Source organism: Caretta caretta, chromosome 11, assembly GCF_965140235.1.
Source record: "Caretta caretta isolate rCarCar2 chromosome 11, rCarCar1.hap1, whole genome shotgun sequence".
Taxonomy (NCBI): Eukaryota; Metazoa; Chordata; order Testudines; family Cheloniidae; genus Caretta; species Caretta caretta.
The window spans coordinates 33,300,295-33,311,681 of NC_134216.1; the positions used below are offsets into that span (position 1 = coordinate 33,300,295).

General features: G+C 46.6%; 1 protein-coding gene across 6 annotated transcripts in view; it reads right to left on the reverse strand.

The window, feature by feature from the left end:
* The window catches only part of PLA2R1 (phospholipase A2 receptor 1), a 72,193-nt gene extending 64,090 nt beyond the window's left edge, over window positions 1-8,103 (reverse strand). For 2 of the 6 annotated variants that reach the window (XM_075117871.1, XM_048869941.2), the window contains exons 1-2: window positions 7,482-8,100; window positions 2,875-3,258 (exon numbers count right to left, since the gene is read on the reverse strand). In XM_075117871.1, coding sequence (XP_074973972.1) covers window positions 2,875-3,258; window positions 7,482-7,590 — 493 coding nt within the window. In that variant the 5' untranslated portion in view covers window positions 7,591-8,100. Of the gene's footprint in view, window positions 1-2,874; window positions 3,259-7,481 lie in introns of those variants that run through there. The other 4 variants (XM_048869942.2, XM_048869940.2, XM_075117872.1 and 1 more) reach the window with 3 other exon arrangements.
* Window positions 8,104-11,387: the final 3,284 nt, after the last annotated feature.

Sequence of the window (11,387 nt, forward strand, 5' to 3'; positions counted from 1 at the left end):
TAAAAATGTCCATGCAATTGCCTGATCTGCATGCACAAATCCTTTTAGATACATTTTCAAGCGCAGGGGGGCTTTGAACATCATAGCCTTATTTGTATATATTCAATGCCAAACAATTTAACCCCCAAGAATTTTATGGATTTCTATGTTCTTGAATTTTCCCTGTTTATTCCTCTCTTCTATAGTTCCTTGACACTAGAATTTTAATAAGTGTATTTTAGCCAAGGAAAAAATATTTTACAGTGTGAATGGTAACAATCTGACTTTGGGGAAGAGTAACCAATGCGATTTGAATTCACGATATCTTTGGTTAATGCCTTTACAAAACAATCTAGATATTTTTCCTACTACATTTTCATTAACAAAATATTGAAAAAATTAAGTACATCTGAAAGCTGCAAAGAAGCTTTACCTCACTAAATAATTTATTAACTTCACAGTATTGACCTTCAGTAAAGGGGAATTTTTAAAGCACCCCTTTTTTTTCTTTTGCATGAAACTAATATTTGTGAAAGGTGCTGGACTGATAGCCTGGAGATCAAAGTACTCTGTCTACACCTCAGGCACAGCATACACAGTGTTAGTTTCCCAGAGCTGATGGCAGTCTGCCTCAAAAAGGGTGGGAGAGTAATTTATTCACTATGAATCTCGTTCAAAGCCCAACAACGTTAACGGGCAGTGTGATAAACATGGGAGATAGCTGTATTATTTTTATGAATATTATACATACCTCATTCTATTTGATTACTATCATGCTATCAGTCCTGAGTGATTTTTTACACATCAGCAGGAACCCAAAATCAATGGCTGGAAGTAGCCAATCACCGGTATTTAAACGATATAGGTGTCAATACCTTTGAAGATTTATCCCTATCATGCTCTGATCAGCAGGCTGGCTTAGCAACCCCAAAAGGGTGGGGGAATCCAAGAGGGGAAAAATGAAGTAAAGGGATTTAGGATGGATTAAAGCCTCAGCCCTGAACCTCAGAGGGAGACGGAAGGGGGCAGTGATTGCTGAGAAGACACCGATCCTCCTCTCCCAGATGTTGGAGCACAGGGATGAGCCAGGCCTACCTAAATCTTGAGAGAAATGCTGAGATTAAGTAAGATAATGTTTGTTTAGGCCTTTTTGTTGTTTTACACCTTTTCACTCTGATTGCTATGTTTCTATAGATGCATAAATACTACTTTGTTTTAATGAAGCTGTTCTAACTCACTGCATTTTTATGCTGCTTACAGCTCCCGACAGGAAGTCTATCTCAGGGGCCAAACCTAGTTGGACCTGCTGAGCAAACATGGTTTTGCAAAATGGGGTGCTGTAATCTGGAGAATCAGCCTAACAGTGGGATAAATTGCAGGAGAGAAGTGCAGTTGCTGGCCGTCACTTGAAAAGGGTCGTCATGGAGAGACTGAGTGAGGGGTCAAATGTTCAGCTCATGCTGGAAATGTGACAGTGAAACAATTTTATCTCTGTATCTTTGTATTCTTTTTATGAATGTTAACATATTTGGATGCTTGTATGGTCTGCAAATATGGAAACCTATACTCTTTAGTTTATATGCCACACCCACCAGTTAGCCAACACCAGATCAAAATACCCCTAAACTTTAAATGTTTGAAATCTGAGCCTGGATCCTGAAATTTGCTCTGGGTCCCCTCTCTTTCTAATAGGAAAACCAAAATACCAATCTCCATACCCCAGTGTTTCAGGTGTTCAAAATCCAGATCTCGAGGTTGCCAGTACTCATATTGCTACACTGAATTGTGACCTCTAGTCAATTTTGTATCTTACAGACAGGAGCCTATACCTTCACTAACTTGCTCTCACTGCACTGGGGAGGTGAGGTCACTACTGCTGGGCTTGGTGGGGCAATGGGGTGGCTCTACTATTCTGGGCCTATTCTGGGTCTCTGCCCTACTCAGAGCAAAGAGGCACCTGGAAACTGCACACAGCTGCTAGTGCTTCCACATACTCAGGAATGTTCCTGTGCTGCCTGAAGTTCCCTCTTGGTAGCTGTGCCATAGAAGAGAGAAGCGGCAGGCTCAGGAGAGAACAGGGACTGCCACTTCCCCTGGAGGATCGAGACGGGAGGACAGCTGATGGCGCCTGCAAGGGAGGAGGAATAGGAATAGGGCTGGTTGGAGGAGGGCACTGGAATCTGCACAGGTGATGAAGGCTGCTGGAGCCTTCAGGGGTTGGGGGAGAGGGAACATGTGGCAGCTTGCTTGGGCTTGCCTGGGTTAGGAAGAGGGAGCTTCTGGAGCCTGCCAGGGAGCAACGGGGTGCGACTGGAATTACCAAGAAGAGGGCAGACTGCAATTTACACAGGGAAAGGAAAGAAACTGGGGAAGGGAGTGCTGAGCGCTTAGGAAAGGTGAACAGGGGGTCAGAGAAGGAGAGAGGGATATATGGAGTCCATGTCAGGAGGAAGATAGAGAAATTCCCTCCTGACATTTGTACACACACGTTTTGTGTTTGAGGTTGACTTTTCCCTCTTGAAACATAAATGCATGCACTGAAATGGAAGGGGAGGGAGGGAATGATGGGATCTGTGAAGAATTTGGAAGTCAGCACCAGACTCAAAGTACTTTATGCTTTTTTAAAAATCAAATCTCACGATTATTTGTAGTTTGCCTGAGGATTTTTAAAATCATAGGGCTTGTAATACTGGGATCCTGATCCAACTTGTGGTGCTTTATAATACTGTATATAAAAAAAAACACCCCCCCACCACTAATTTAAAGACTCAGCATGATACAGGTCAGGAATGATGATGATACATGATACAGATCAGAAATGATAATGTCTCACCTTGCTTCAGGGAAACTACAAAATTCTAATGGCAATGTGAATGGAGACTGTTTTATTTTTACCTTGAAATGGACGTTCACAAAGATCTTCATCATAGGACATGTATTGCTTCCACTCGTGATTAGTGATTCTTTTTGCCACAATGTGTTTGCCATTTTCAGCTGCTAGTTTGTATTGTGATGCACCAACCAACAGCTTTCCATTACAGTTCCACCATAATGAATGCTGAGCAGAATCACATTCTAATAGGCTTAATGGTTGCTCTTCGTTACTGATGTTCAGTCCTAGACAAGTGCTTCTGCCTATGTTGAAAAGATGACGTTTCGATACCCATTTCCACAACATATATTTGGAAAGTTGATTGCAGTCTTCAAGAACAAGTCTAACTGTATCTGCTTTAATGCACAGGTTGAGATGTTCACTTTGGATAATAAACATCCCTTTGTCTGGGGAAAAAAGAGGTTTCAGTTCAAGATAATCTGCAAAAAAGCATTATACGTTACACAGGACCAGGGCCTTAGTTTTGACCATTTGAATTAAAACATGCTTAGCTTTTACAAAGAACTTTGAAATTATTTTTCAAATTACATGTAAAATATTAAAAACAACTGGTACTCCAAAGACAAGAAAATTGTTCCAAGTTGCTGGTGGCATGAAAAAAAAAATGCATTAAGCTCTCAGCCATCCTTCATAGCCCAATGCAACCCCCCCCACCCTTTTATTTAAGGCTAGTACTTCTGAACTCACTCTCTCTCGTTTTTGTTTTTAAGTATCCAGCATTGTGACACCTATTTTATGTTATATAAAATGTTAACTACATAGGCCAAGACTTTCAAGAGCGATCAGTAGTTTTTATGCTCAGTTGAGACATGCTCAGTGCTTTCTAAAAATCAGGACTGTTCAATACAGCTCAAGCTGGCCACCCAAATAACGAGGCACCCAAAATCATTAGTCACAAAATCTTGGCCATAGAGTATTCATAGAATCATGGAAATGTAGAGGTAGAAGGCCCCCCGAGAGGTCATCTAGTCCATCCCCCCTGAGCTGATGCAGGACCAAGTAAACCTCGACCATCCCTGATAGGTGTTTGTACAACCTGTTCTTAAAAACCTCTAAGGATGGGGATTCCACAACCTCCCTTGGAAGCCTATTCTAACTATAACCATAGTTAAGCTCTGGAAAGATTTTCCTAAAATCTAACTTAAATATTCTTCGTTGTAGCTCAAGCCCATTATTTCTTGTCTTCCCTTCAGTGAAGATGGACAACAAAGAACAGTTAGAGGTTCTGCAAGTTTGCAAGCCTCAACGAGAAGAGTCAAAGCATAGGACTGGAAGGAATCTTGAGAGGTCTCATGGCAGGACTAAGTATTCTCGAGACCATTCCTGAGAAGTGTTTTGTCTAACCTACTCTTAAAAATCTCCAGTGATGGAGATTCCACAACCTCCCTAGGACAATTTATTTCAGTGCTTAATCACCGTGACAGGAAGTTTTTCCTAACGTCCGACCTAAACTGCCCTTGTTTCAATTTAAGCCCATTGTTTCTTATCCTATCCTCAGAGGTTAAGGAGAACAACTTTTCTCCCTCATCCTTGTAACAGTTTTCAAGTATATAAAAGGTTATGTCCCCTCTCCAAGGGTGGCAGAGCCTTCCCAAAAGTAGTGGGGACAGGGGCCTCCACCCCTCCTCTTCCCCCCAAGGCCCTGCCCCTGGCCAAGCTGGAAGCTGGAGCAGGGTCAGAAAGCCTGGGCCCCTCCACTTGACGGGCCCCCCCCAAGAGCATCCCCAGCCATGTCCTTGCCCCCCAGACCCCCTACCCAGAGCAGGTGGAGGGTCTACAGCTCCTCACAGATGCCCACACGGCTCTTACCCCAACCTGGCTCCGGCTGGGCGGGGCCTCAGAGCCACAGCTCAGCCATGGTAGAGCCGCCTGGGCAGTTGTGGGGAGCTGTGAAACCTCCATCTGCCCTGGGTGGGGGGCCAGGGAGTGGGGACACAGGTCGGAGCTGCTCTGGGGGCCCCGCCCCCCTGGACAGTTAGAGGGTCCGTGGCTCCTCACAGCTGCCTTGGGCTCTGCTTCCAGCAGGTGCAGGGCCTCGGGACCATGAGAAAAGTGGATGGGCCAGGAGCATCCACTTTCAAAAAGTGGGAGAGCCATAGTCCCTTGCCCGCCCCGCCTCCCGCCAGTGCCTCTACCCTCTAGGTCTTCTCTTTTCTAGACTAAACAAACCCAATTTTTTCAGTCTTCCCTCAGAGGTCATGTTTTCTAGACTTTTAATCATTTTTGTTGCTCTTCTCTGGACTTTCTCCAATTTATCCACATCTTTTCCTGAAATGTGGCACCCAGAACTGGACATAAGACTCCAGTTGAGGCTTCATCAGTGCAGAGTAAAGTACAAGTGTAATGCCGACAGACCCAGGTCGTTGGTATGCAGAATTGAACCGGGGACCTCTGGAGCTTAGTGCATGAGCCTCTACCACATGAGCTAAAGGCCAACTGGCTGTAAGCTAAGGCTATAGCACAGACTCATTTTCTCTCTCTCTCTCTAAGTGGTCTTGGTGCCACTAGATGGGACAGAACATCACACCCAGCAGGTGTGTGGATTACACAATAATTACTTATATCTTGCTTACAACACTCTTGCTAATACGTCCCAGAATGATGTTTGCCTGTTGTGCAACAGTTACACTCTTAACTCATTTAGTTTGTGATCCACTATGACCCCCAGATCCCTTTCTGCAGTACTCCTTCCTAGGCAGTCATTTCCCATTTTGTAAGTGTGCAACTGAATGTTCTGTCCTAAGTGAAGTAAGTACTTTGCATTTGTCCTTATTGAATTTCATCCTATTTACTTCAGACCATTTCTCCAGTTTGTCCAGATCATTTTGAATTTTAATCCTATCCTCCAAAGAACTTGCAACCCCTCCCAGCTTAGTATCATCTGCAAACTTTATAAGTGTACTCTCTATGCCATTATCTAAATTATTGATGAAGATATTGAACAGAACTGGACCCAGAACCGATCCCTGTGGGACCCCACTTGATATGCCCTTCAAACGTAAATGTCAAACGCTGTAGAATTGCTGACTTTTCTCCATCCAATGCAGGGAGATGGGCAAGCCTAGTACAGGAAACACATACTGTGGATAAAGCAATATGCATAGGTCATCATTCTATACAAAAAAAAAAAAAAGTCAGATTGCCAGAGGTAAAAGGCCAACAACTGATCAGCACTCTCAGTTCCTGTTTACTATGTTCAACGCTGCTACAGGGCGCCTTCACTTCCCACAAAAGGCAGTGGGAAACTTCTCATGCTGGTAATGAGAGAGTTTTACTCCCCTCAGAAGCAGCAGATGCGAGAGTCATAGGGAGTTGCTCTGAATCAGGAGAACTTCACTGTCCTCTGAAAAGACACTGGGAAGGAGAGCAATGGTGAAAACCTGATGGGAAGCCTACAGTCTGTTGTCCCAGGATAAAAGGCAGCCATTGAGGTGGGAGAAGGGATCTTTGTTTTCTCACCAAGGTCCATCTTCACTGCAGAATTAACCAGGGCTCTTACTTGGGAGTTGTCCCTAACCCCAATCCTGTCCACACACAAAAGACTTTTCTCTCAGTGTGATGGTACTTTCACACTGCTGGCCTATCCTAGACGTGTAGGCTAAAGCCAGAATGTGAGACTTTCACTCAGGCTGGTAACACTCTTACTCTGCAGTGAGGACACAGGCTAGATCACTTAGTTCTCTACTCCCTCCCACAATTCCCCCATGTGCCCAGAAAGCCAGATGAGTTCTCCCACAATTCACTGGGAAAGAATCATGCAGCAGCTCAGTTTACCGCAGCACAGAGTACCATGGGATTTGCCACCCAAAGTCCTAGTGCCGCACACCAGTCAGGTTCTGTAGCGTGGCTGCTTGCGTCTCAGGTAGGTTCACCCTGGTGTGAACACCCAAACACTTAACTCTGCAGCAAAGACATGTCCAAAGGCAGAGAAGAGAAGCAGGGGAAGCTATCAGAAGGGTGAACAGATGTGCATTCCCCTCCGCAAAAGCAGAGGAAAGAAGAGCAGACCTTCATCCCTCTGCCTTCTGGCAGGTGGGAGCACCTAGCATGGAAGAATCCTTATGCTTCTCCCCAAACTTATAATTGCTGGGGTGTGGAAAGGAACATCTTCATTCCCCTCCCTAAAGTTCAGTACAGAGCCCTGAGGAGAGTGGGCTTCCCTCAGAGGAATTGGAACAGCACCACTATTCTCCCCCAAGACAGTATAGAGGACATGGGGGAAGCTGGCACAGCGGTGAAACTTTTCTCCAGAACAGGAAGGAAGAAGCAGAGAGGACTCACTAGAAGAGGCGAGGGGTCTGTTTTGAAAAATGGAAAGTATTTCCCAGTGTAACCTGGTGATTATGTTCGCTTCCCAAATGAAAGCCAGAATCCCATGCTGCTGCCAAAGAGCTACACATGTAAACATGCTGTCAGTGTGAACACATCCCCCAAACAGGCTGAGTGCAGTCTACAACTGCAGGACAGAACAGGAGGAAAACAAAAAGGAAAAGGAAAACTGCAGGACAGGAGGAGGAAAAGGAAAAAGCAACAACATTAAGCCCAGGGCTGGTCAAAGCAGCTGCCCTTCGCACTAGTTGCTCTCAACATGGCTCATTGCTTCACTTACTCAAAAAGTAGGGCACTTGGTCCTGACTCAAAGCTGCATCGTCTTCAGCCAAACTGTAGCAAACTAGCAGCATGGAACAAACCAGAAGTTGGATCTGCACACACAGCATTTCTGCAGAGTAACAGCTCCTGGCAAACACTTTCCCGTGGACTTAGTCGATGGAAGAATACCACACTTTTCAGGGAGAGGGCGATCCTGGATATGCAGCTGTTCCCCAGACCAGCACAACCACTCCTCCTCCTTCTTCTGGATTGATGAGGGGGGCGGGACATGCAACCCCCCACCTCCAGTAACAGCAACTGCTTTCTGAACAAGGGGGAGGGACATGTCCCACCAGCCCCTGCCTGAAGAAGGGAAATGCAGCAACCCCACCCTGTGAATTTGTTTCTGCCTAGAGGAAGGACATGCAGCGCCGACTCCCTCCAGCCCTGGCTTGGAAAGTGAGATGCAACTTCCCCCAATCTCACCCACTCTGCCCTGCAGCCCGAGGGAGGAAATGTCAGGGACCTTCCGAACCTCCACGTCACTGCCACATGCAGCCCGAGGGAGAGGAAGTGAAGTGCCCGCACGCTTCTCTCCTGGCCCCCAAAAATCCCAAGTGAAGTACAGGCAGCTCCCCTGCTCACCCCACCCTTCCCGCTGGTCTGAGGAAGGAGAAGTGCGATGCAGTTTTCCCCAAGGCAGCTTTATCTTCATTCCCCCACCCCCACTCCAGATTCAGAGCAAACTTGTTGGGACTTGGGTGACGTTCTGGGGGCCTCTCTCTGGGGAGCTGATAGGGAAAGAGGTCTCTGTTTAAAGAAAGAGGGACATGCTAAACAGAAGGGGGAGGATAAAAGTCTAAATTGAACTGTTAGCTGGTATAAAGTTAATAGCTGGTACTAGTACACTTCTAATCTAATGGTATTAATACATTTCTAATTAAGAGGTCAGGACAATGTTTTTAGTGCTAGAAAGCAAATTCAGACTAGATAGATATTAGCATGAAATGGTGTGCAGAGCACTACACAAGACTGCATCTGTGACTGGGGGTTCGCCAGCAGTGGGCTCAAACTGACTACAGAGCAAATAAAGTCTGACATGGGCTCCCTGGCTGGCGAATGGCTCAAGTGACACAACTCAGACATGCCAAATTAGAGGACATGGATTTACTCTGCCCTGTACCCAATTGCAAGTATCCTGAAAAAGAGCAGGAAAAATTATAGGAAGACACTGAGTGGAAACAGGCAATACAGCAATTCCTGGTGGCAGCGTCCGGTCAGATGTACTGACCGGATTCTAAAAGTCCAGTAACTGCAGGCAGCACAGGAGAGAGTGGCAGCCTGTCACCTGGCCCTGAAGTGGCAGCTCCCACAGCACCAGGCATGAACCAGCTTGGGCTGCCCCTTTGAGGAGCATGGTTTGCAGGGCTGCAGTGGAGGACAGAGTGTGGGGAGGAGGGGGGCTATGGCAAGGGGGTAAGGTGCTCCGAGCAGACATGGAATGTTCCCTGGAACAGAAGGAATGTGGACTGCTTCACCAGCCAGTGTTTCCCCAGCCAGCACTCTCAGGCAGCTCCAGGGCGGGGAGGACCCGTGCGGGTGGGGATGGGGATTGCTGGGCAGCAGCGCACAGGGAGGTAGGAGGGCTGCATCCTAGTTCGCAAGCAGGGTGGCCTGGCTGCTCCCCTGCAGCTGCAGTGCTCTTCTGCACTCCCAGGCAGCCTGCTGAAGCTGGGGTTTGCACGTCCCTTGGGGCTGCTCACGCTGGAGTTGAGCAGGAGAGCAGTGAGCAATGAGGCCTGGGGGGGGGAAGGCATGGGGCCAGTTTTCAGACTTAGAAAGTTGGCCACCCTAGTTACCAATTGAGTCGTTTTCCAACCCCCCCGTCCCTGAAAATTCGAACAGCCCCCTCCCCCATTTCAATTCCTGGGGAAAGAACACAGATGGGTGGAATTAATATGAAGGTACAGTTTTAATCTGGGTAGGCTCTTCCCTCCCTAGCTCTGCTACTCAGGAGAAGAGATAACAAAAGACCATGTTTGTGTTCAGAGCATAGCTGAAACCCCTGCTTGATTTCCAGCTATTGTTGTGGTGACTTATCATCTTGTTTCTTTCTCCCCTTCTCCCCCCTTTTATCATCTCCCCTGCTCCCACACCCCAAAAAAAAGGATACAAGGGAGGGAAACAGAGTTATTGGGTTTGAGGGAGTTGAGTGAAAGTCTATTGGGGAGAATGGGGAACCAGGAGGTCAGGGCAGGCAAAGGTTTAAGGCTACTAGGAGTAGGTAAATGGCTGTCATTCTCCCTGCACAGAAAGGCAAACAAATGGCTGGCAGATGAGGCACTGCATCATATTTTGCATAAAAAACACAGCAGCAGTAGTCAGAAGAAAGGGGCTGAATACAGAACTAGCTGGGGAAAGTCACATTCTCTGGATGGCTTGGCTTTGAAAGTTGCACTGCTCTAAGAACAGTAATGCTTTGTTCACAAAGGCTGCAATTTTCAGACAGGCTCAGATCCTGCAGGTGGGATCAACAAGATCTCAGTATGTTGGGTGATGAGTAATTTCTGAGAATCTAGCCATTATTGAGATCCCTAAATGGGAGCCAAGCTCTTTTGGAAAAATCTAGTCCCAATTTTGGGTGCTAAGCATTTGAAAATCTGGCCCTGAGTTCTTTTGAAAATCTGGCCCATAATGAGCAGAGGGTCCAGTTAACCTTTGATGACCTTGTTGCCTGAAATCTGCCGATCAATGCCTCGCTTTTCCTATGGACCTTCTGGGTCACATCGAGGGATTGCACTGCTCACATAGCTGTACATTAAAAAATAAAAACCAGGGTGCTGTACATTCAAAAATAAAAACCAGCAAACCATGAAGTTCTGAGTGGGGAGAGTATCACCTGACTGTTTAAAGGCCAGCTCCTTTCTCTGTTTATTTTAATGTAATGTTGGTACCATTAAATCATAGATTTCAAATATTAAAACAAATGTTTCATAAAATAAAATTAGCAATTTACTAATCCTAAGTGGCTTTACTTCCTGCTCCCTCCCCCCTCACCCATCATTCACATTTTCCTCCATAACTAGATGCTGCTTCAGTCTCTTTTAGGCCAATATTAGGAGAGTTTTGCCAATTTAACTATACATCTTCCTCCAAGAGATTTTCTTCACTGTTTTGGGCTCATTTATTTCCCTCTGTCCCACACCCCTCTTTTCTAAACATGTGTTAAGTTTCCTTCCCCACTTTGAACTCTAGGGTACAGATGTGGACTGTGAACCACTTTCCGCTGGTGTACTATGTTGGGATCCAGGCTCTGGCTGAGCCTCTTGTGTAGGGTATCTGCTACTGCCAGTGAAGGTTCGGTGGGGTCCTCTGGTGTTGGGGTTGCAAGCATTGGATTCAGTGCTGGCAATGGTCTGGTGCTGGTTGTTCTGCCAGTTCCGGTTCTGGGACTGGCTCTGTCTGGGTCTCTGGGACTGGATCCACTACTGCTGTTGCAGACATTGGCATGGGGTCCAGTTCCATCACCTCTGACCTGGTAGAAGTCTCCGGAACAGAGCTAGGTGTGACAGCTTGCTTAGCCTGGCTGCGGGTGACCATTCGCACCCTCTTGGCTAGCTTCACATGACTGGCCAAGTCTTCCCCCAACAACATTGGGATGGGATAATCAACATAGACTGCAAAAGTCCACGTTCCTGACCATCCCTTGTACTGGACTGGCAACTTGGCTGTAGGCAAGTCAAAAGAATTTGATTTGAAGGGTTGAATTGTCACTTGGACCTCTGGGTCGATTAAAATGGGGTCCACTAAGGAAGCGTGGATAGCCGACACTTGTGCTCCAGTGTCCCTCCACGCTGTGACCTTCTTCCCACCCACACTCACAGTTTCCCTCCGCTCTGAGGGTATCTGGGAGGCATGTGGGCCT